The 26201-nt window shown below is 45.2% G+C and overlaps 1 protein-coding gene across 1 annotated transcript in view; it reads right to left on the bottom strand.

Annotated features, from left to right (window-relative positions):
* ATP2C2 (ATPase secretory pathway Ca2+ transporting 2) overlaps positions 1 to 26201 on the bottom strand; it is a 214591-nt gene that overhangs the window by 9181 nt on the left and 179209 nt on the right. Inside the window, exons 19-25 of the mRNA XM_068260802.1 lie at positions 23980 to 24077; positions 23841 to 23891; positions 21895 to 22061; positions 14835 to 14903; positions 11571 to 11687; positions 8041 to 8188; positions 1310 to 1405 (exon numbers count right to left, since the gene is read on the bottom strand). Coding sequence (XP_068116903.1) covers positions 1310 to 1405; positions 8041 to 8188; positions 11571 to 11687; positions 14835 to 14903; positions 21895 to 22061; positions 23841 to 23891; positions 23980 to 24077 — 746 coding nt within the window. The remainder of the gene's footprint in view (positions 1 to 1309; positions 1406 to 8040; positions 8189 to 11570; positions 11688 to 14834; positions 14904 to 21894; positions 22062 to 23840; positions 23892 to 23979; positions 24078 to 26201) is intronic.

Below are 26201 nucleotides of genomic sequence, written 5' to 3'. Positions count from 1 at the left end.
TGCAGATGTGACCAGAAGTGAACTTTTCTGTTGTGGAAATAAGTTAAACCTTCAGGGCTTTATTAATGCTGTCAGACTCCCAGAGAGATTCCCGGCAACTTCCTGTCTCTGTTACCTCCATAGAGCTTTGTAGCTTAGACATGGAAACTGACGGCCTGAGGCACATAGACTGAGGGAAAGCAGTAATAACTAGTTGGGGGTTCTTTGGGTTCGTACACACATCCAATCCATAAATTGTATTTGTACTCCTAATCCTAAATACGACTTTCCTACAATTCCAAAATCATATTGTGTTTAAGAGCTAAAAACATAAGATTAATGTTTTATTGTCTCAGCTGAATGACAGGTTTGTTTTTTTTGTTTGATGTTTTACAGCCCCCATTTTAAAGCCAATGTGTAAAAAAAAAAGTCAGATACTCACCTAAGGAGAGGGAAGGCTCGGTCCTAATGAGACTTCCCTCTCCTCTCCCGGTGCCCGGTCCCGCGCAGGATCCCCCGTGGCAGTATTCGACCAGTTTGGTCAAATACTGCCGCTTCGGAAGTCTTCGGGAGCACTCGGGCTCCCGAAGACGGGCCGCTCCATACTGTGCATGCACGAGTGCCCACTATGACGCACTCGCACGTGCGCAGTATGGAGCGGCCCGTCTTCGGGAGCCCGAGTGCTCCCGAAGACGTCCGAAGACCCCCGCGGCGGGGAATTTGAACGGAGGATCCACCGGGCACCGGAGGGGGAAGGTTCATTAGGACCGAGCCTTCCCTCTCCTTAGGCAAGTATCTGACTTTTTTTTTTTTTAAATCGGTAAATCGGTAACCATTCACTTTAAACAATTTACCTTTATTATCCATCACCTGCACTTAGAACTGTTTTTTTCTTCCATATAAGGGTTTCATAGCTTGTGGGCAGAGGGACAGAGGAAGGACAGAGGTGGACACAGGAAGGACAGAGGTGGACACAGGAAGGACAGAGGAGAACACAGGAAGGACAGAGGAGGACACAGTAAGGACAGAGGTGGACACAGTAAGGACAGAGGTGGACACAGTAAGGACAGAGGTGGACACAGGAAGGACAGATAGGGACACAGGAAGACACGGGGACAGAGGAGGACAAAAGAGGTACAAGGGAGACAAAATAAATGGAGAAGATCCACAAGATACTCCTGCACCATGGACGCACCGGGATTAGTATTTTTTCCCCCTTTTTTTGGTTCTCTACACTTAGGTAATTCTCATGCGTCTTATGGTCTGAAAAATACGGGTATATCCATATCGTCATTGTATTTCTTTCACCTACTGGTATGCACTGACTCACCAGAGATCGGCACGCCAGGGCGTTAAACATGTCGAAGAAGACGAAGCAGGTAAAGGTCATAGTTGTGGTTCTTGGCGTGACTTTCCCATCGGGGATCTGTAGATCGTAAGTTTTAGAGTTAAAGGAGTCACACATTACACAGTACAGGAATCAGTGCTGTAGCAGTAATACAGAGTACTGCATGACTGATTGAGGGTGATCAATGTATGGAGGACAGCTTGGCGTGGGGCACAGATTGCAGCACATAGAGCAGAGCATGATGGTAGCAAAGATCACAAAGTTATTTATACACTACATGGCAAAAGTACCATATAAATTTGCATATATGCCGACCGTCATATAAGCCGAGGTACCCACTTTTCCCTCAGAAACCAGGAAAAAGTGATTGACTCATGTATAAGCCCCTCCCCAGTATAGCTCCCTCCACAGTAGCCAGATGTGCCCCCAGTACAAGTCAGCCCCTCTCCCCATAGTCAGATGTGCCACAAGGATGATACAGCTGTGTCTCAAGATGGCATTAGATGGCGTCATAGATATGAGAGACAGCGATTGCCACACAAGAAGAATCCCAGATCTTTGCACCGCTGACACATTGTTTGCACGCTCCGCTTCACAAGCCAAGGGACACAGGTAGTCTTGAGCAGCACACTCTGCACACCATGTTGCAGGGGATGAGGGGCACGGACACAGCAGGGCGCAAGCTGGTAAGAGCAGGATCACTAGTGCACAATCCTGCTCCACTGACTCACATATAAGCCGAGGGGGTAACTTTTCAGCACTTTTCTTGAGCTGAAACATTAGGCTTATACGCAAGAATATAAGGTATGAGCTCATCCTTCGGTAATGATTGGCTTTATCTATTTCAGCCAGTGTCACACAGTGTAAATGACTATCACAGGCCATCATATCAAGTCAACAGCCATGTCAGTGTTCTCCCCAGGCTCTTTTAGGCAGGTGCACAGTTTTGGTGAGCACCTGGCTGTCATCGGCTCACCTCCTCCTATTCTGTAAGCAGAGATGCACATAGAGGCACCGGCCCTGCATTCTCTCATCTCGCCCCACCCGGCTACTTTATCATGCCACCCAGCTACCATTTCATGCCACCCGGCTGGAAAATATTTCTGGGGAGAACACTGCATGTATTCAAAAAATTACCCAAATTGTATCCCCTCACGGTGGATTTTCCATAGAGGCGTGTTTACGATGCAATTTTACTTTTAGTTTGTATGGGAGCGCAAACGCACTAAAAATGCATTTGGCCGGAGATTGGGATTTGGGGGGGAAAAAAAAAAAAACTAGTGGGTGGAGGGGGTGGATATTTTCACACTTTGTCATAAAATGGCTTTTAAACTCCAAGCAAGCAAAAGATAATTAATAGTACTATTTCACCAACTTTTAGGTACTATTTTAATTGTCAAACACTATAGTTATTTTAAAGAGAAGATGAAAATTGTCTCCCAGGAGATAACGAAGGAGAAAAAGTTAACAACATATGGGCCCAGGTGTATTTCTCCCAGATTAAAATGAGCTATAAATTTACCTTATATACTTGAGTATAAGCCTAATTTTTCAGTACAAATTACGTGCTGAAAAGTTTCCCCTTTGGCTTATATGCGAGTCAGTGGAGCAGAACGGATGGTGGAGCAGGTTTTGTTACTGGCAGAGGAGTGTAAGGATTGTGCACTAGTGATCCTGCTCTCACCAGCTGGCTCCCTGCTGTGTCTGTGCCCCCCAACCCCCGCAACATGGTGTGCAGAGTGTGCTGCTCAGGGCTACCTGTGTCCCACGGCTTGTGGAGCGGAGCATGCAGCAATGTGTCAGCGGTGCAATGATCAGGGATTCTTCCTGGGTGGCAATCGCTGTCTCATATCTATGATGCCATCTAGTGGCTTCTTGACACAGCTGTATCATCCTTGTGGCACATTTGGCTACTGTGGAGGGGGCTGTACTGGGGGGAGGGGGCTTATATGTGAGTGAATCACTTTTTCCTGGTTTCTGAGGGAAAAGTGGGTACCTCGGCTTATATGCGAGTACATGCGGTACTTTTCTCCTATGTCACTGTCGCTTAAAAAAAACTGACAGATCTGACAGGCTTTGGACTAGTCCACCTCCTCAGTAAAACCTTTATTGTTTACAACAACTGGATTGGATCTATACAAAGATGCCGACCGCCCTCCTACTCTCTTGCCTATTCACAGATAGAGATGGACTTGTCCATAGCCTGTTAGAATTTCCTACGTACTGTAAGTGTACATAGGAAAAAGGTCATTTATAAGTCATTTTATACACATGCATACACATATTTTAAAGGAAATCTGAAGTTAAAATAAACTTATGATATAATGATGTGTATGTGTAGTACATCTAAGAAATAAAACATTAGCACCAGAGATATGAGTCTCATATTGTTTCCAGTACAGGAAAAGTTAAGAAACTCCAGTTGTTATCTATGCAAAAGAGCCATTGATCTCTCCGACTTTCAAAGTCGCAGAAAACTCTGTCTTCTGAAGCTTATTATCTCAAGTGTCTGTTGTTATAAACTGTTCTAATCACCTTGCTTCGACACCATCGTCTCACAGACTGTGAGATCACTTGACTCTCCACACCGCAAACAGGATATAGACTTTCTCAGGCTTCTTCAATGTTTACGTTATTTATTCAGGAAACAGGAATACAGATAGATACATACATCATATCCTAGCCATGCCAATCTTCATGTTGCGTTACAAGCTCGTGATTAGACTCCCTGCTGGAGTCTATCAGGTACCTTCTTCCTACCTACGTTACACTAAACTACCTATGTACAGCATACATTATATCAGATTACAGAAAGGAAGAACATGCTTAGAAGTCGTCCCAGTCAGCCTTGCTAGCTAGTGCAGAAGGAAGAAGCAGAAGCATAAGAGACCTTTCGTAGCTCCCTCAGCCTTTAATACTGACTAGGAAAGAGTTAAATATGACATCATCTTCGCCACCCCCTAGATTAGTCTATTGGTGGACCCACTTGTGGTGTCATCATACACACCTACTTGATTAATAATCAATGAGGCATTTGACCCATATGCAGGAACGTGGATGTTTAGTAAATATGGCCAATGTTTTCTGTTCCTGTGGTGTAGTGTTAAGGTCAGAGTAGTCCGATGGCCTTCTTTTAGGAACATGTTCTTAGTATCTGCGTGTATCCTCTGCTACACGCAGACCCTGAGATGCCTCTGCCTGCATCACAAAACCTCTATTTATTTTAAAGGCATACACTGCGGACAAGCCTTTTACATAAAACTCAGGCCAAGTAACTGAGGCCTACTTAAATTATAACATCTGTCACTGTATTTAGTTTTTTCTGCAGAGGACATTTCAAAAGGTCTGTGAAATCATTTAGAATGCTGAGTAGTGTGTAAACTGCAAATATTAGAGAATGATGCAATGTTATAAAAAAATAAATAAATAAATAAATAAAAAAAACTGAAAATAAAAATATGAGACTATTTTCTTTGCTACTAATGTTCTATTAATTATCCGTACTACACATACAATTCAATATATCAATTTTTTTTCGTTCAGTGTCGCTTTAAATTTCACAATTTTTTTTCATAATAGTGGTCCCCCCCCAGCAGTTTTCCTGACCCCGGCTCTGGGTGAAAAGAAAGATACTCCTTTAAGGTAATCCACAGCCCAGGCCAGGGTGAGCGTCGAGCGGGATATGCGGAGAGTGCAGCAGAACGGCATTCAGAACTCCTCTTTCCGGGATCCAGACAGTCACAGCCAGTCTCCTCCGGGTCCTCAGAGGCTCCCCCTATCCCTCGGATGAGATCGCCGTTGGTCACATGATGAGAGATGGTGATCTCACATAGAGATAGAGCGCCCCCAGAGGACAGGAGGAAGAAATGCTGCGCAGGTCTGCATCCTGGAGAGGTAGGTTTTGTGGGGGGTTACCTAATCTGGGGGATCTCTCTGGTGTGCAAATACTTCTGTAATCTAACAGCAGAAAAAAATGCAATGCTTTTATACCCAGAAATTCAGAAAAAAATCATCAAGCTAAGCAGGTTAATTGGGGTTTATGCTAATTTGTGCTCATACAGAACAAAGCAAATACACCAAATACATTGATGTTCCTGAAACCAATTTTAGACCGATCGAGCACGGTGGCAAGGGCCCACAACAGGCATCTTTTCCTAATTTTCTGTGATACCAAAGGCACTCTTGATGGTCTCCTGCTGCTAAAGCCCATCCTTTGCAGAGTCCGTCTTATGTGTTGGGATATGCTTTGTGACGCACCTGCATTGAATTCAGCTGTAATTTGTCATGTTGTTGCCCTTCTGTTGCTGCGGACTATGCGTGCTACTCGCCTTTCACCTCTCTCGTTCACCAGGCTTTTTCCACCAGAATAGTCTAATTAAACTAAACTAATTAAAACTGAAATCGGTACTTACCTGGGGCTTCCTCCAGCCCACCATAGGCCCCAAGGTCCCCCGGCGGCCTCCTGGCTCCTCTCTCGGTCTTGGCTTGCAGGTCCGTTACTAGACGACGTCAGCCTGCAGTCGTCAGGGCTCCTGCCCGCTTCGGCTATATGTGTCATCATGCTGGCCGGATACGCGTCATCATGCCAGCTGGCGTGAAAGTCCTGCGCATGTGTGGTCCTCTGATATTGAACGGTGCATGCGCAGGACTCAGATTATGCATATAGTCAAAGCGGGAAGCAGTCCTGACTACTTCAGGCTGAAGTCGTACAATAATGGAGCCGCCAGCCGAGACCGGGGCCAGCAGGACGCTGGGGGACCTCGCGGGCTACGGTGGGCTGGAGGAAGCCCCAGGTAAGTGCAAATTTCATTTTTAATTAGTGCTCAGGGTCCCTTTAAATCTTTTATCTTACCCATTTTGACATTAACTTTCATGATAACCACGTTGCCCTAAGCTGAGCGTTCCTTATATAAGTGACTGTGTTGTTTCGTCACTCTACCTTACTATTGGACTGATTTACTTTCAAATAAGGGGTGTCTGGCCACTTAGTGTAGAATAAAGTTTTGGCCACTCATTGTAGAGTAAAGGTTCCTCAGCTCGGGATTGTGCTGCGTCCCGTGGGGGAGGCAGGAAGGGACGTGTGCGTCTCTGCAGCTCGCTCTCCTGTGTGTCACACCCCTGGTGTAGAGTAAAGGTTCCTCAGCTCGGGATAGTGCTGCGTCCCGTGGGGGAGGCAGGATGGGACTTGCGTGACGCTGCAGCTCGCTCTCCTGTGTGTCACACTCCTGGTGTAGAATAAAGGTTCCTCAGCTCGGGATTGTGCTGCGTCCCGTGGGGGAGGCAGGAAGGGACGTGTGCGTCTCTGCAGCTCGCTCTCCTGTGTGTCACACCCGTGGTGTAGAATAAAGGTTCCTCAGCTCGGGATAGTGCTGCGTCCCGTGGGGGAGGCAGGATGGGACGTGTGCGTCTCTGCAGCTCGCTCTCCTGTGTGTCACACCCCTGGTGTAGAGTAAAGGTTCCTCAGCTCGGGATTGTGCTGCGTCCTGTGGGGGAGGCAGGATGGGACGTGTGCGTCTCTGCAGCTCGCTCTCCTGTGTGTCACACCCCTGGTGTAGAATAAAGGTTCCTCAGCTCGGGATAGTGCTGCGTCCCGTGGGGGAGGCAGGATGGGACTTGCGCGACGCTGCAGCTCGCTCTCCTGTGTGTCACACTCCTCCCTGCTCCTCTCCATATAATTCAATCTGTAACCAGTAATGGAGCTAATAAACTAATGAGCCGAGTCATGCAGGCTTCGCTTTCCTCCTCCTTGTGGGAATTAGTCATTTAGCCCTAATTGCTTTCCGCCTCTTAATTGCCTCCCCGCAAGCGCTCGCCTGTGCTTCTTCGCAGAGCGCGGCGGATGTGATTCCGGCTCACAAGCCTCCATTTCACCTTTAAAAGGGAATTTATTTATTTATTGTGCTTGCCATAAACATTTAAACATGTACCAATTATATGTCTCTTAAAAGACCACTATCAAGAAAAATTGAAAAATGTAAAATACATGTAATCACAGACAAATAAGAAGTATGTTTCCTCCTGAGAAACATGAGCCATAAATTACTTTTCTCCTATGTTGCTGTCACTTACAGTAGGTAGTAGAAGTCTGGCACAACCGTCAGATTTTGGAATAGTCCATCTTTTCATAGGGGATTCTTAGCATGGCCTTTATACTTTATAAAGACATTCGCTGAAAAGGATTAATACGAGGGATGTCAAACCGGTTCTACGAGGGCCAAGGTCCTCACACATTTTTGGCTCAGCTCAAATTAATTGATAGATCTGGGTCAGGAAAGATGTGGTCCATCAGGTAGAACACATTCCTCTCTTTCTCAGTCCATCCTAAACGCTGGCATGGATCTGGCCCTCCAGGCATGGAGTTCCACACCTGTTGGCTAGCCTCAATGCATGCTCCACACTGATTTTGCAGTTAGACGGCGTAACTGCCATTCATGAAAAGCTTTTGAAAATATAAAAAAAACCCTGAGAATCCCCCAAGAGGAGATGGACTAGTCTAAAACCTGTCAGACTTCAACTACTTACTGTAAGTGACAGCAACATAGGAGAAAAGTAATTTTACTCTGGAAGAAATATACTTTTTACTTGTACATGCACATATGTATTTTACATTTTAACTTTTTCCCGATAGTGGTCCTTTAATTATAAACTTGTGAAAGAGAAATTAAAGGGAACAAAAAAATCTCATTTCCCATTTTCGTCCCGCTTTCCCTCACCTCTTTCCAGAAGACGAAGAGCGTTCCGCTGATGATGATGGCGGCGGAGAGGAAGATCTTCAGCAGAAGCGCTTTGCTGAGGATGGCTTCTTTGGCGTTTCTGGGGGGCTGCTTGATGGCGTCTTTATCGACGGGTTCCACGCCCAAACTGTGTGAAACAAGATGGCGACAGGCTGGTAAAAGACTCACCTTCTATGTGCACTGGTGAAATCCCGCTATCCCAAGGGCTGGTTCACACAAGCGGTAAACGCCATGTTTTCGACATTCGTCAAAAGTGTAATTTAAAAAGGGATCTGCCGCCATTCCATTCAAAGTAATGGAAGCGTTTTTTTAAACGACGGTGACAGCGGTTGCTGGTGTTCGTGTAAACGTCGTGGTAGATCCCAGCGTCTCGTCTTGAAAGCTAAATGTAGCGTCCAGTATCGGCTGCGTTTATGCAGTTCTCTGCCCCCCCTATGGGCTCAATACGCGACACAATGACAGAACCAATGCCGCTTTTTTGCGCAGTAGCAGAAAAGAGTTTAGCCAGGGTTCAACAAGCCGCCGCTAGTCGTCCCACCAGCCAGCCGTGTGAACCACCCTTATGCTACATACAGGTACTTTAATGCTACATACACATACAATACCAGTTGCCTGGCTGTCCTGGTGATCTACTTGGCAGCAGTAATGTCTGAATCACACCAGAAACAAGCATGCAGCTAATCCAGTTACACTTCAGTCAGAGCATGCTTGTTTAGGGGCTATAGCTATTAGAGGCAGAGGATCAGCAGCCTAGCCAGCAAAGTGGTACGCGTACGTACAAAAAGGGCACCCGGACAAAAAGGGCGCGGGGTGTAAACGCTAATTAATAATTAATCATTAATAGCGTTTATAAAAATAGTGTGCTATATTTCGTTTACAAATAATGTTTTACAAAATTATAAATCATTAAATAATGTTTATGAAATCGGCAATTGTGAAAACGTTAATCTTCCCTGTTTCAAAAGTTAAACTTATAATTACGTTTATTAAAAAAACAATAATATATGTTTAATTGTTATAATTGTATATTATTGTGAATAACCTTCATTTATGGTTTGTTCTTATAATAAAATCTGAAAATATTCTTTATAACAATGATATAAATATAACTACGTTCGTAATAAGTGTTGTAAAACATTAGTAAGTATTTCTAAAATTTTACTAAAACTATACCTAAGCCTACTCTCACACAGAACCCTCCCTGTACCTATCCCTAACCCCTAGACCCCCTGGTGGTGCCTAAACCTAAGACCCCCCTGGTGGTGCCTAACCCTAAGACCCCCCTGGTGGTGCCTAACCCTAAGACCCCCCTGGTGGTGCCTAAACCTAAGACCCCCCTGGTGGTGCCTAAACCTAAGACCCCCCTGGTGGTGCCTAAACCTAAGTCCCCCCTGGTGGTGCCTAACCCTAAGACCCCCCTGGTGGTGCCTAACCCTAAGACCCCCCTGGTGGTGCCTAAATTTAAGACCCCCCTGGTGGTGCCTAAACCTAAGACCCCCCTGGTGGTGCCTAAACCTAAGACCCCCCTGGTGGTGCCTAAACCTAAGACCCCCCCTGGTGGTGCCTAAACCTAAGACCCCCCTGGTGGTGCCTAAACCTAAGACCCCCCTGGTGGTGCCTAAACCTAAGACCTCCCTGGTGGTGACTAAACCTAAGACCCCCCTGGTGGTGCCTAAACCTAAGACCCCCCTGGTGGTGCCTAAACCTAAGACCCCCCTGGTGGTGCCTAAACTTAAGACCCCCCTGGTGGTGCCTAAACCTAAGACCCCCCTTTATTATGTGGATAATAATGTTTTACTAATTGTGGCTGCAAAAAATATATTGCAATTTACGTTACGTACTGATCGCTTTATTTTGTGAATAATAATGTTTTACAAACAGTAAGGGATAAAACTTTAAATAATGTTTTAATTCGTTAAATTAGATAAATAGGTTTAGTATTTTTATAAACGTTATTCGGCACGGGTGCATTTTATAAACGTAAATCACCACAAGCACAGTTATAAATCATTAAAAATCTCCGGGCGCCGTTTGTAAACGTTATTTATGTCCGGCGCCCTTTTTTCCTGCTCGGCGCCCATTAAACGTTATTTATTATGAGAGTGAATGGCGGCGCCCTTTTTGTCCACTAGCTGCCGGCGCCCTTTTTTCCAGCTTCCAACTGGTATTGCTTAAAAGGAAATAAATATGGCAGCCTCCATATACCTCTCACTACAGTTATCCTTTAACCCTTATAGACTGCCAGCAATTTTTTTTTTTTACAGAAGCTACAGCCCAGCGCCAGCTATATTTATTTGTCTTGTTTTTATTACATTTCTTGCCCTCATCTGCCTGTACCAAAGTCCACATTACTCAGTAGGATTGTTATGGAGGAACAAATACATTTGAGATGATTGAGAATTATGCTAATTATGAAACTTTTGTAAAATGGACAAATCACATCTTGCACTAAGAGCATTTCACTGGTCCATATTCAAACTGCTCAGATTTGCAGTAACATTTGCATATTTATGCATCAACTTAGAATCATTTGCATATTTATGGTAGGGATTAGATTGTGAGCTCCTTTGAGGGACAGTTAGTGACAAGATATATATATATATATATATATATATATATATATATATATATATACTGTACAGCGCTGCGTAATATGTCGGCGCTATATAAATACTAAATAATAATAAATAATAATAATAATAATATTTCACATAAAGCAGAACATTTGCACTGAACCAAAATGTACTCAATGCTTTTTAGACGTCTGTGGCAAAATAATATAAGGAAACATGAATACCTGTAGACGTCCACTGCTGGCCAAAGTAGTTTAGTATTTAAAAGATTTTAGACGTCCGTACGTCCACAGAACAAGATCACCTATAGACGTTGGCGGCAGTCTAAGGGTTGTTAAGCACACCCAACGTGAGAGGGAAATGGAGTATGACATATTAATTTCCTTTTCAGCAATGCAAATGACCTGGCTGTCCTGCTAATCCTCTGCCTCAGCAGATCAGGAGCTTGATTCACAAAAGGGTGCTAACTTAATTAGCACGCCTAAAAGCCCCTTAGCATGCCTAAAGCCCTTGCGCGCAAAGTTTAGCGCTGCGTGGTGCGCACGAAACGTCGCACTGGGTGCACCTAAAGCATTGCACCGGGTGTGCCTAAAAGTCACACGGTGCGACGTTTCGGGCGCTCCCGGTGCAACGATTTGAGCGCACCCGGTGCGACGTTTCACGCGCGCCGCTAAACTTTGTGCGCGGTCAATAAAAGCTTTGGGCGTGCTAACTGCTTCGCACCGTAGTTAGTACGCCCAGAGCTTCTAGGCACCCTTTTGTGAATCGAGCCCCAGGTGTTTCTGACTGGATTAGCTGCATGCTTGTTTCAGGTTTGTGGGTGTGTGATTCAGACACTACTGCAGCCAAAGAGATCAGCAGGACTGGCAGCCTCCATATTACTCCCAGTTTAGGTGTCCTTTAAGCTGTATTTTGTGCTGGGATAGGGTGGGATACCTCTGTGCTGGTGGCCCGTCCATAATGATGTTGATCCAGAGAATCTGCATGGCATTCAGAGGGTTTGGCAGGTTCATGATTGTAGATAAAGTGATCAGGCTCAGTGCTGAAATACTCCTAAAAGGAAAAAACAGTAATTTGTGTAGTCAGAATTTGGTATATTAAAGAGGCCCTGTAGTGACCTGTAGTAGAATGCAGTACAATTTTCAGGATACCCACTTTTATGGTAATTATCCTGGTTGGTTTCAGCATCAGAAATGCTTTCTATATATAATGTATATATTTCTGTATATTGGTAGGTAACCCCACCCTTCCAGTGATGCTTAGCCTAGGCTATTTATTATGAAGATTTCTCCTCCCAGAGCATTGTGGGTGATCAGGTGCACCTGGCAGGACTGAAGATCCCACCCACCTGCGGTAAATGTCAGAATGTAAATCAGGGGGAGGAAAGAATTTGCAATGGGCAAAGACTGACTGTATAATTTTAATGATTACATTATTTTCACTACAGTTCCTTTTTAAACTGAAACTCTGCTTTGTAGGGACAAAAACAAACCCAGTTCAGTATATTCTGCAGCCACAGACCTGGTTCACACTGGCATTAAAAACGGTCCTTTTAGCGTAACTGAATGGACCAGGACCTAACAGAGGTGAACGGATTCTATGTTAAAGTGGATCTGTACTCTTGCACAGGACAGAAGGAAAACATAGAAATACACCCTGTATGTATTTAGAGAGTTTAGCCTGTCTAATCCCCCCTCATCTGTGACTAATCATAAGTTGTAATTTGATCCCTCAACTGTGTCAGCTGACTGCCGTGGCAGAGCAGCTAATTTGTATACACAGGAAGTTAAGAATAGGTCTGCTTCCATGAAAGAAGGAAGTAGAGAAACTGCAGATTTATTGTATGATTTGTATCAATTGTAACAAAGAAATGTTTTTCTTTATAGGATATTATGCTGTTGCTTAACTTTTAGAGCAAAGAGGAAGTTCTGCGTTCAGGTCCGCTTTAATCAGTTGGATCTGTTCACATTGCTTTGTTAGAACAAATCCATTCGGCACGTTCCCCTAAATGGGAGGCTGCGTTAAAATCCGGAGCGGTGGAAGCATTGCATTGACCGCTTCTAACGGAACAGAGGGTCACGGATGAAAAAATGAAGACTTCTAAAACTGATCCATGGATCAGTTGTTTCATGAATACGTTTTTTTCCATGGATCAGTTTTTCATCCATGCAGTAGGAACTGGGCCTAAAGGATATTACTCTTTACCCAATTCTGAAGCAGATCGCTGCAGCGAGTTCCTGGCTGCAAGTGCTAAGTGGCCTGCTGCAGTCACATGATCAGTCTCTGCAGTCACATGATCAGTCTCTGCAGTCACATGATCAGTCTCTGCAGTCACATGATCAGTCTCTGCAGTCACATGATCAGTCTCTGCAGTCACATGATCAGTCTCTGCAGCAGGGCAGTTTCTAGGCTAAATTGCACCCAGGGCGAGGGTGTAAAACTTATCTCTACACCTTAACCACTTGAGGAGCGCAGTGTTAAACCCCCCTCTAAAGACCAGGCCATTTTTGGTTAAATAGGCCACTGCAGCTTTAAGGCCAAGCTGCAGGGCCGCACAACTCAGCACACAAGTGATCCCCCTCCCCCTTTTCTCCCACCAACAGATCTCTCTGTTGGTGGGGTCTGATCGCTCCCCCTGTGTTTATTTATTTATAAATATTTATATTCTTTTTTAAAATCAATTCTACTATTTATTTATTTTTTCTTAAATACCTCCCTCCCTTCAGCCAGCCAATCACGGCGATCGGCTGTCATAGGCTTCAGCCTATGAGAGCCGATCGCTCTCCCGTGTCCCAGGGGGACAGCTGTGTCACAGCCTTAGATCACAGCGCTGTACTATGTTAATAGACATACCGTATGCTGTGTTATGTTAATCTAACAGTCTCCTAGCGGTGATTGCTGCTGGGAGACCAAAGGCAGAGCAGTGCTCCACCATCTAAGCAGGGATGCGCGCGCAATCTCCTGCAAACCACACCCCAAGGACCTTCCGCCGATCGGCGTGACGCAGTCGGCAAGTGGTTAATAAGACAAGATCGGTGTGTGGAGGTAAGTTTTCTCTAACCTTATCACCAGCATGATGTTAGTGAATTGAGGCCAATGTGCTTAGACATTGCTGTTGCAACTTTGGAGGGAACTTGATAACACAGTAGATTTTCAGCTGATATGGCATTAAATGGCTGACTCGGCTAAGTTCTGTCTTTATGAAAGACAAGCCCCCTGACCAGGTAGCAGATAAGCAGTAAAGTTGGGTACACACGCACTACCGGCGGCAACGACGGGTCCGCCAGACCCCCCCGCGGATGTTCAGCCGACAGTAATGCGTGCGTACGCGCTGTCGGCGGACTGATAAGGCTGTTTCTGAACGATCTGCTGAGCGGATCAGTCAGAAACAGCCTTATCAGTCCACCGACAGCGTGTACACACGCGCATACTGTCAGTTGAACGTCCGCCCAGCGGGAGTGTCTTGCAGACCCGTCGTTGCCGGATGTAGTGCGTGTGTACGTACCTTTAGAAGACATCTGATTAGTAGACCAGCATCAAGAGGCTTTGGCTGACTACAATGAATTATAGGGATGTAACTCGTGTGCCATCCCCCCAGCAGGTATATGTCGCCTCGGCCCTCCCTTCAGTATTCAATCAACTTCCATCATAGGGGCCCCGCTACAGAGCAGCATTATATGTTACCTGTTTCTGGCGACAGGACAGGCCCTCTTCACTCCAGCTAATCTCTGCGTAATGCCGCCAATCACCATGCAGCTCTTGGTGTATGTCACGTCATACAGAGACTGCAGCCGCAAGGTGATTGGCTGCACGGCGTGGCGATAAGATGGAGTGAAGAGGACCTGTCCTGCTGCCATTACGTACAGGTGCAGGGACTGCCCGCAATGGCGGGTGTCGCATGGGTTATTATAACGCCACCGAACACACGTATGGCTATAAATGCTGAAATTCTGCAGCATTAAACTGTAACCGGAAGGAGTTCGTTGTCCAGCAGATTGAAGTCTGAACAGTTTGACAAGTGAGGAAGGAGGGAGAGAAAATCACTCCAATGGGAACTGACCCCGCCCCCCCTTCAGGTTTCTAAAACTTTTATACACTATTCATATCTAAAAGAAAAAAAAGTTGGTTGTTAGAACTTTATGCCTCTATCCCCATATTTCCCATGACTCCTTGCCATCATGTGACCACATTCTCACTTACGTGCTGAGCTGAAAGCGGACAAAGTTTTTGATGTTGTAAAATATTCCTTTTCCTTCTTCAATGGCGTTCCTACAACATGAGAAGAGATTACAAACATGTGATCAGCAGCTCAGCATAGAAGATAAACTAAGACATCTGCACTAATAGACACATCGCAGTCTGGTCTAATGTTTGTTTTATCACTACACTTCATCTAAAACATCATCTGAATACAATGTGCACAACAGTGTACCAGTATAATAGGCAGGTGCTGGATGTGTCCTTATGGTCTAGACCAGGGGTCTCAAACTCGCGGCCCGCGGGCCATTTGCGTCCCTCGATACAATATTTTGTGGCCCTCGCCGGCAAAAGCTTCCTTATAGTTCGCTTCAGTGCTCCCAAGTAATCCGCTGCATCCCTGCCGCTAAACGAGGGCTGCAGAGCCCCCAAATCGCCCGGGGGGCAATCCACCGGCATTTCCTGGAAGGGGCAGAGCTTTCAGCTTCAGCTCTGCCCCTCCTGACGTCAATCACCGCACGGATCGCCGCCTCTCCCCGCCCCTCTCTGTGAAGGAAGAGTGAGAGGGGCGGGCAGAGGCGGCGATGCGCCGCGATTGTGAAATTCCTTATGCGCAGCCTCATCCTGACTTTGCCTCCTGCAGCCCCCAGGTACATGGAGTTTGAGACCCCTGGTCTAGAAGCCTCTCACTGTGGGGTGGCTGTTTGTGCTGCATTTGTCACAGTGAAGGGTAGGGAGGTTATTTTGTTGTAAAGGTAGCCATGCATCTAGCGATGTATGAGCAGATTCACCCAAGATCTGTCAGCTGCCCATACACTACATGCCGATTCCCAATCAAATTCATGCTAAAATCGATCCAGAATCGGCCTTGTGTGCCGCATCAACTCTGTCCCCCTAATGAAAAATGTCCCCCCGGTTCCCAGTGTAAAGTATACATTACCTGTCCGCGGCCTGCACTTGTCCCCTGCTGGCTTCCGGGATTCCTCTGTTCTGCATACAGGCGCACCCCACATGATTTCCTAGTAAGGGCGCGTATGAGAGAGGAACATGTCCCTTTAACACAGCACCACACAAGTATGTAGTATTCAAAAGGTAACAATTTATTAATGAACAATATTAAATCACTATAGAACCATAATAAAAACAATTAAAAAAGAATCATGCTGCCTGTAATGCATATATCATAAATGCAATAAATCACTGTAATAATGAGCGCCCCATCAAAAAATAGCATAATCATGTATATATCTCATACTGTGAGGTGCTCAATACAGAGCTACCCCCAGTAACAGAACCCGGGTTCAGTATTCAGCTAAGAAAGTGGAAAGAGAGGAAAAACCTACACAGAGGTCTAATAGTGAACACACAGTGCATATATATTCTACCATCAATATGATGCTATGTTGCATCATATTGATGGTAGAATATATATGCACTGTGTGTTCAATATTAGACCTCTGTGTAGGTTTTTCCTCTCTTTCCACTTTCTTAGCTGAATACTGAACCCGGGTTCTGTTACTGGGGGTAGCTCTGTATTGAGCACCTCACAGTATGAGATATATACATGATTATGCTATTTTTTGATGGGGCGCTCATTATTACAGTGATTTATTGCATTTATGATATATGCATTACAGGCAGCATGATTCTTTTTTAATTGTTTTTATTATGGTTCTATAGTGATTTAATATTGTTCATTAATAAATTGTTACCTTTTGAATACTACATACTTGTGTGGTGCTGTGTTAAAGGGACATGTTCCTCTCTCATATGTATCAATAGATTGTCCTAGCACACACAATAGATAGAGTGCAGAGATACCAATTGTTACTAGTAAGGGCGCGTGTGATGCCCGGAGCAGCGGAGGGACAAGCGCAGGCCACGGACAGGTAATGTATACCTTGCACGGGGCACTGGGAGGATATTTTCCATTAGGGGATGAGCACTGGGGGTTTTGTCGCGTTCGTCGATTGTCATGAAATTGCATGCCGTTCCCGATTGAGCAAGTCCTTGCAGCATGAGCGATCGACAATGCGACCAATTTTCATCCCGAAATTGGTTGCATTGTCAGTCGGGCATGCACTTGGCGCCACCGATTTTCATTCAATTTGATTATAATAATCGAACCGGATGGTCAATCGGCTGCCAAGCCACCTGATGTATGGCCTCAAGACTTTTCATCACTTTCTGTCAAACAGGAAGTGAGGTCATATCTCCAAGACTGGCACAGAAGGCAGATCGACTTGGTTCACACATAAATCTGTACATTTACATTCCAGTACTGTCAAGCTTTGCATCAGTTTTCTATCAGTTTTACCTAACAGGATTGAACCTGTACGCTATTTGTGTGAGAACCAAGCCATAGAAAACTCCTACAAAATTGATGAAACTGTCAAAAACTGACAGGAGAGGACTGGAATAGAAATGGCCATCTTCATTGTGTGAGCCCAGCCTTTGAAACTTGAACGCTTTCCCTCATTTCCTGACCCTGGGACCATCAGCCAGTTTCTATATTATAATGCAAAGCTCAGTGGAGGTCTGGGCCACAACAAGCAAAGTAAAGCCTTTCCAATTGGGACACAGATAATAATACTGTATATACTCGTGTATAAGTCTAGAAATGTAGGTCTGATTTACTATATAAAATTATAGGGGTCGACTTATACAGGAGTCAGTGAGCACACTGAGTAATATGTGTACTAATAGTGACATTCCCATTTGCAGCCATGTACCCAGTGGTAAGTGACACTATGAGGAAAGGAAATGCCAAAAAAACGCAGGTGTGAAAGTCCTGGCCACAACAATTAACCTATTTTGGTTCCTGGACGTAGAAACTACGTCCAGGAACCATGCGCGCTCCCGCGCACTCCCAGCCCGCGGTTCGTTAGCCAGGCAATCAGTGAATCGGGCCATGGTGCCCAATCACTGATTCCTCTCCCCCGCTGAAAAAGCGACAGCTTCTCTCGGAAGCTTCGCCTTTTCTGGCTCTTACCTCCCCCATGCGTCGCTCTAAGCGTGTGTTACGCTTAGAGTGACGTCATGTAAACAAACTCATGGCCGCCATCTTGTGGCCGAAAAGTAAAACTACAACAAAAAGTTAAAAAAATTAAAATCAACACACATTTACATTATTAAACTATGGTTTACATCCCACCCTCCCAAAAATACCCAAATAAAATGTTTAATATAAAAAAAAACATTACAATAAAAAAAAAAAGGGTCTATTTCTATATTTTTTTTTATTTTAAACTTGTAAATAGTGATAGATGCAAAACGGAAAAAATGCACCTTTATTTCCAAATAAAATATTGTCGCCATACATTGTGTTAGGGACATAATTTTAACGGTGTAATACCCGGGGCATATGGGCAAATACAATAGGTGAGTTTTAATTATGGAGGCATGTATTATTTTAAAACTATAATGGCTGAAAACTGAGAAATAATGATTTTTTTCCGTTTTTTCTTATTCTTCCTGTTAAAATGCATTTACAGTAAAGTGGCTCTTAGCAAAATGTACCCCCCAAAGAAAGCCTAAGTGGTGGCGGAAAAAACAAGATATAGATCAGTGGATTGTGATAAGTAGTGATAAAGTTATAGGCTAATCAATTGGAGGTGAACATTGCTCAAGTGAAAACGACGGAACGCGAATGGGTTAACAAGGAAAGGGGCAGAGGGGGAAATACTGGGCTGAGTAAAAGCGAGTGAATAATTGCAGCACTTGTGGCCTGTAGGATGTATTGGCTGCAATTAAGGGACAGGAGGGGCTAATGGCTGCAATACAGTATGCAGTGCAATCATTAACCCCTTCTGAGCCCCAAGTGCAGCCATTAACTTTGCTGTCAATAAAATAATCCAGCTTAAAGAGACACTGAAGCGAAAAAAAAATGATGATATTATGATTTGTATGTGTAGTACAGCTAAAAAAAAACCATTAAGATCAGATACATCAGTCTAATTGTTTCCAGTGCAGGAAGAGTTGAGAAACTCCAGTTGTTATCTCTATGCAAAAAAGCCATTAAGCTCTCCGACTAACTTGGTCGTGGAGAGGGCTGTTATCTGACTTTTATTATCTCAACTGTAATTGAACTGTTTACTTTTCCTCTGCTAGAGGAGAGGTCATTACTTCACAGACTACTCTGAAAGACTCATTTCGAATGCTGAGTGTTGTGTAATCTGCACATATTATAGAGTGATGCAATGTTAGAAAAAACACTATATACCTGAAAATAAAAATATGAGAATATTTTCTTTGCTGCTAATCTTCTAGTAATTATTCATAGTACACAACCAATTCATTATATCATATATTTTTTTTCGCTTCAGTGTCTCTTTAAGAGGGTTGAATATTGGAGTCGACTTCTACACAAGGTCGACTTGTATTCGAGTATATACGGTAAGTATTCCGTATAACCCCTTTGAACAGTGTTCAGAAGTAAAATAGCAAAATCTGCAATTGCACTTCATATAAACTATTAGCAGCTTCAAACAAACATTTTTCATGTGAAAGCTTCTGGTGCATTGTGAGCCTCTGTTGGCATATCTGCCAAGTGCAGCCAAACAAGTGTGTGGCAGTAAGAAGATATATTTACCTGTTCGAGACCACTTCTTCTCTTCCTCCACCGGTAACTCTGAACTTCCGGCAGGTCTTCTGGGTCCCGATCACATGATATAACATGTGATCCGGATTCAAGAGCCCGTGGCAGCGTTAGAGCACCTCCTGGTGGTGGAAGAGGTGTGATGAAAGAGACTCCTCCATCACCCCTCTTTCACCACTGGGTGGGGCTGTAACGCTGACATGGTCTTCTGGATCCCGATCATGTGATTTGAACGGAGAAGACATGTCGGGATTACATTGGCACCATGGTGGAGGAGAGAACAACCCGAGCCTGCCCCAGACAGGTAACTATAAAGGCTCCCTGCCGCCCTCTCTGCATACCCTGCCAGGCTGGGGGAGGCACACTCCCCCAGCGGCAGGAAAAATTCAGCCCTGCAGCCAAATAAAGTTTTACTTTATTTAGCTGTATAAGGTTAACTACCTAACGACCATGTCACGCCAATGGGCGTAAACACGGCGGCAGCCCCAGGACTGCCTACCACCGATTGGCGCCAAGTCCTGGAGCTGCAGTTAAGCAGAGAACGCGCATGCACGATCGTTCTCTGCCGATTCACAGAGCTCCGCTCCATGATCAGCCTGCGGCTAGCAGACTGTTTTCAGCCAAAAGGGGAAAGAAATCCCCTTTGTTTACCATTGTACAGCATTGCGTTCTCCTGCAGCGCTGTACGGGGGACACTCAGCTGTCCCTCAGAACGTCTAAGGAATGAAGCCCTCTCATAGGCTGATGCCTAGGAGAGGCGGGGAAGAGAGCCGATCGCCGTCCTATGGCGATTAGGGTGGCAAAGGGGGGAGGGAGGAAGGAGGGAGGGCAAAGCCTCTCTTTTTGTAATAAAAAACAAACAAAGATCGCAGCAGCGATCAGAGACCTCCTAAAGAGTGTCCTATTAAGGACAATAAAAGGAGGTAAAATGCATTAGTGTGGTGAGTTGTAGGGCTGTGCAGCACGCTGACCAAGCTGCACAGCCCTGTATTGTGAAAAATAGCCTTGTCAATAGGGGGTGTAAGCCAGAGGTCCTGAAGTGGTTAAAGAAAAAAAAATCATCTGCATCAGAGATGAAAAGTAAGGAATAAAAATGCAGAAAAACTGTACCTGAACTGTGGATATAATCAAAAGAGAGAGGAGCCCTTCTGGCCATGTTGTGTATTAGATATGTTGTTTTGCTCATGTGTTATACATAAGCACTTTCTATCACTTGATAAGCTATTTATTTCTGTTTGCTACGCAGGGCAGTTTTTAGGCATAGGCAACCAGGCAGATGCCAAGGTTGACACCTTCAGAAGGGGGCACCGTAGAGAAAAGAATTCTAACGCACAACGGCTAATTCTACAGGATTTACACCTCTTCCACTTGTAATGCAGCCCCTACTTTCCACGTGGTGCTCTACATCCACAGCTCCTCTTCCATGTCCAGCTGCCCCCTTGGACAGCTGGCCTTTGCTGAAATCCAGCCCCCCTTGGAGAAGTAATACAGATGGCACAAGCTAAGGCTAGCGATGTCTGTTATCTTCTCTAATAGCGATGAATACATTCCAGGCTGAAGTGCTAATATTTGTCGTGAGGTTGACAGCAGAGGACATCATGATTGAAGTGTAAACGTTGCTGTTGTTTAATCAGTGGGCTGCTGCCTCCTCCAATAATTTATGTCAATAGGAGATACTCCAGATCGCTGGGCCGTGCACAGAGGATGAGTGTACTCAGCGGATAAGAGAACAGGTGTTGCGCGGGTGAAAGTGCCACTACGCTCAATTACCAGGCGCTACATATCCGTTCCCAGATGTTAATGCTGTGTAATGGGACAGAAATGTCCTCTCTGTCAGCAGATAGCTGTGTGTCAACACTGAACTGCCACAGCACAGGCACTGCAAATATGGAACATACTATTCACTTACACACCATGACCTGCACTATATACTGCTAACACTGCTCAGCCCAATCTACCTACTGACTAATACACAGCAATATGTGCTTCAGATTATTCCAGTGTCAAAACCTCTAGAGCAAGAGTGTCAAACTCAAATACACAGTGGGCCAAGTTATGGGTCAACTTCAATGTGTAGTGGCCACCTCCCTCCCTTATAGAGTTCCCTGGTGTCTAATGGCCCCCATCTCTACCCTATACAGTTCCCTGGTGTCTAGTGCCCCCTCTCCCTCCGCTATACAGTTCCCTGGGGTCTAGTCCCCCCCCCCCTTTCCCCTGTAAAGTTCCCAGATTATTTCATTCCCAGCCTCCCTAAAGATCATCAGAACACTGCTCTGTCTGGTCTACCTCCTGAGAGATCTTATATTGGTATTTTTAGCAGATTGTTCCATTTCTCCGGAGATCTGCAGAACATTGCTCTGTATTATCAGCCTTCTGAGATATAAACCGATCAGCCACAACATTACGAGCACTGAGAGGTGATGTTAATATCCTCGATTGTCTCGGTATCTCGATATTTTTACTCACATGATGGTGGAGAAATCATCGTCTACCAGGATCATATCTGCAGCCTCTTTGCTGACATCGGTTCCCGTTTTTCCCATCGCCACACCGATATCGGCTGACTTGAGCGCAACTGCGTCATTCACACCATCCCCGGTCATCCCGACAATGGCTCCTGTTCGCTGGAGAGCCTTAAAACACAACAGAAAGGTGTCATATTGTACTCGTCTGTCTGCGGGTGACAGGCAGGGCATTCACTTACTAACGCTACAGTGAGATGAAACTCCATATTAAACTGAAAAAAAAAAAAAAATTCTTCTGAGACATTACTTATTTAGCTTACCAATCCTGTTGTTTTTTAGTGTTCACTGTCAGATTTAGGAGAAATGTCATATAAAAAAAAGATTACATTCTGATCATAGTGTCCTTCTCTTGTCCAAAATAGGAAGCTTTATGTTATTTGCATTCTGAAATAAGCTTGTTACTGTAGCTAAAATAAATGAATAAAAAAACTTCCCACAATCCCACTGGCTATAGTGAGTCAAAGGCAACCAGACCAGGTAAATCGACAAATTAAGAACATGTACCTTATATACTCGCGTATAAGCCTAATTTGTCATCACACAAAAATTTTCTGAACAGTTACCCCCTTGGCTTATATGCGAGTCAGTGGAACAGAACGGATGGAGCAGGTTTTGTTACTGGCAGAGGAGTGTAAGGATCGTGCACCCCCCATCCCCTGCAACATGGTGTGCAGAGTGCGCTGCTCAAGACTACCTGTATCCCCCGGCTTGTGGAGCGGAGCGTGCAAGCAGTGTGTCAGCGGTGCAATGATCAGGGATTCTTCCTGTGTGGCAATCGCTGTGTCTCATATCTATGACGCCATCTAGCGGTGTATGAGACACAGCTGTATCATCGTTGGGGCACATCCGGCTATGGAGAGGGGGCATGACTTGTACTGGAGCATATCTGGCTACTGTGAAGGGGACTATACTGGGGAGGGGGCTTATACACAAGTCAATAATTTTTTTCCCTGGTTTCTGAGGGAAAAGTGGGTACCTTGGCTTATACGTGGGTCGGCTTATATGCGAGTATATAGGGTAGTTCATATGTTATATGTTTTTTTTAAAAAAAAACATGCCATATAACGCAGAGAAAAACAGTTAAATTCGCAATCAAAAATTCACACATGCAGATTCGCATTTGCAAAAATTGCACTCCCTCCTTCCCTGTCTGTGTTTTTGTCAGCATGCACACAGCTTATGCTGATACAGATAGCGCATCATGCCAATCGCACAAGGGAGCTAACATAATGTAGCTCCCTTGTGCGATTGGTAAGATGCACTGTCTGTCCCAGGAGAGGACGTCAGGATGTGTGCTCCTAATCCATTGATAGGTTTGATGCAATGAATGTTTGCTTGTCTGCACTATGCATGTTACAGGGCCAGAGTTAGGACACCTATGTTTACCTGGGTACTTCTGCGCAGTATAGGTGACTAAGCATAAGAATGCATTCTTCTGTGACCTAAGACCCCGGCTTGTAACTTAGCTGCAGGGATAACAGTTGTGCCTGGATGAGTGAATCTGTGAATGTGCGAAGGGTTAATAGTTTTTTTCCTCATCTAACGCTAGCGCAGAGCTTTGTTACTGTGCGTGATCTGCTGTGACGTATGGCAATCTGCGCCGGCCCGGAAATCATGTTAGTCTATGGTGATGCGTTTTTTAAAAAAAAAACTAGTCGACATCGCAACGTGGATGCATGTAAGCAAATTTTTACAAAGTGCACTTCCGCCTACCGCGAAGCAGGAAGTGACTGCAAGCGCTGGTCAGTTCCTGCTTGGCTAGTTGGTAGATAGGAAACACAGCGTACTAATGCAGTGTTCCCCGAAGGCCTGTTTCTGGCGGACGCAACGCACCGCTGCCACCAGTCTGCAGTGTGAAACCGGCCTCAGGGTCATTTCATTTATTACCTTGATGATCTTCAGCTTGTGCTTCGGACTGGTTCTGTAGAACACGGACACCTGACAACACAGATAGCACAGTTAGCTGCTGGATGCAGGTTACTGATACACAACAGGAGGATGGTGGGAATGAAGGGGTGCAGGAGACCTTAGTGACGACGGAGGAGAGGGAGGCTTCATCCAATCGGTCCAGCTCTTCTCCAGAAATGGCTTTTAGATGCCCATTGGAGAGACCGATACTCCTTCCTGGAAGAGAGAAAATAAGTAGTGGAGACCAAACGCACACACGCACACACGCGCGCGCACACACACACACACACACACACACACACACACACACACACACACACACACGCACGCACGCACGCACGCACGCACGCACGCACGCACGCACACGCACACACGCGCACGCGCACGCACACCACACGCACCACACGCACGCGCACACACACACGCACACACACACACACACCACACACACGCACGCACACACACACACACCACACACACACCGCGCGCACACACACACACACACACACACACACACACACACACACACACACACACACACACACACACACACACACACACACACACACACACACACACTTCTGAAAAAGCTTTCTCTAAGCCAGGGGTCTCCAAACTTTCTCGGTCATGGGCTGGGTCAATATACTTCAGGCTGCTGGGGGGCCAGAACATACACTAAAAATGATGTTGAAAAACATTACATTGAATCTAGGTACTGATTTCCCCCAATCATGCCCGGAGGAGAACTCCCAGCAGCAGCCATTCAGTCATGTGGCGCCTGAAGAACCTCTTTGTGCACCAGACAGTGAAGCATACCCAGTGACAATCTGCCGTCCAGATGGACAGCAGTGTCACCTGATGCAGAATTGGATTGGAAGCCAGCGAATAACTGGTCATTGGCTTCTATAGTATGTGGATGGGTGGTGCCAGCACTGCTATTCTATATTTTAAGGTGCAGCGGGCCATATCTAGAAGTTATACATTTTGTGTATGGGGGGGGCCAGTGAAAAAGCTGGGGTGGGGGGGCTCTGCCACATTCGGCCCATGGGCCTTAGGGTGCGTACAGACATGCGACTATAGTCGTTTAAAACGATCGTTACCGACGGCATTGCCCGACGATCGTTCGTAAAAAGTGCACGAACGATCATTAAAACGACCGACCAACGAGCTATGTCGTTGGTAAAGAACGATCCATTCTGCCAGATCTTTTCCAACGACCATTGTTCAAAAAGTAATGTCTGTACAACGATCGGTCGTTGATCGTTCGTTCTGAAAGCTTTGCACATGCTAAAACAGTTATTTTTAACACTTGTGTTTGAAATCATTTTATACATCATGTTGCACACGCAACGCTCGTTCCAAGATCGTTCATACACGGACGATGATCAAAGTGGCCTTTCTTCAAACGATCATCGGCCGATACCTCCTTTAACATCGTTCATCGTTCAGAACGAACGATCGTTATCGTATGTCTGTACGTACCCTTAGTTTGAGGACCACTTCTCTAAGTCATCAAAAATGCAGGCATGGCTGAAATGGCCAATGTCAGTTGCTTTGACCAATGATTGGCTTTAGTGCCCACAACTTGCGTCAAAGTTCCTGATCTCCAGTAGAGCACAAAATGAATCTAATATGATCACCGCCATGTCTGAGGAAGCAGAAGAAATGAAACTGGAAAATCAAAGTTTCTAGCCACTAAGGAGGAGCGAAAATGCCCCCGGTGTTACCGTGAAAAAATTGCCGAATAAATGGTCGCTTCTGGCATTTTCGTGAAAAACATTTTAGCCAATTACATTGACAACAATTACACCAAATTTAGCAGTTAATAGAACCCCCCCCCCCCCCCCATATATGCTAGGCATGTTAAGGAGAACAGTGAGAAGAAGGGGGTACATTTTTAAGTTACGACTGGAAAATGTGGTTAAATTACACATAATGTATCTACCGATATATGTATGTCAAGTGAAAATTGACATACAGTAACAAAAAGAGCAGTGAATTTCCTGATGGGATTTCCAAGTGGTCAGTATGACGTGGAGAGCCCGCGATGCAATGCTGCAATTTTATATCGGCATGCCTTGGGGCCCGCGGTGTTACTGGGCGCCTCCATGCGCCCATACTTGCCTTCTTTGCCGCAAATTCTGGCTTTTATAATGGCTGCTTATGGCGCCGCCCTTTTGATTGCAATGGCTCCTGCGCCCTTTTTTTCTGTTTCGCCCCCCCCCCGGCACGAAAAAAAATGTCCAACCCTCTCCATTAGTATTTTTCATCAGGTCTTCATACTGGAATCAGTCAAATCACAGCCAGAGAGCTTATTTTCCATGTAGTTATGGACAGACA

This window comes from Hyperolius riggenbachi, chromosome 11 (assembly GCF_040937935.1).
Source record: "Hyperolius riggenbachi isolate aHypRig1 chromosome 11, aHypRig1.pri, whole genome shotgun sequence".
NCBI lineage: Eukaryota > Metazoa > Chordata > Amphibia > Anura > Hyperoliidae > Hyperolius > Hyperolius riggenbachi.
Note: the sequence above shows the minus strand (reverse complement) of the source record. Positions and strands in the feature narration are given on the sequence as shown.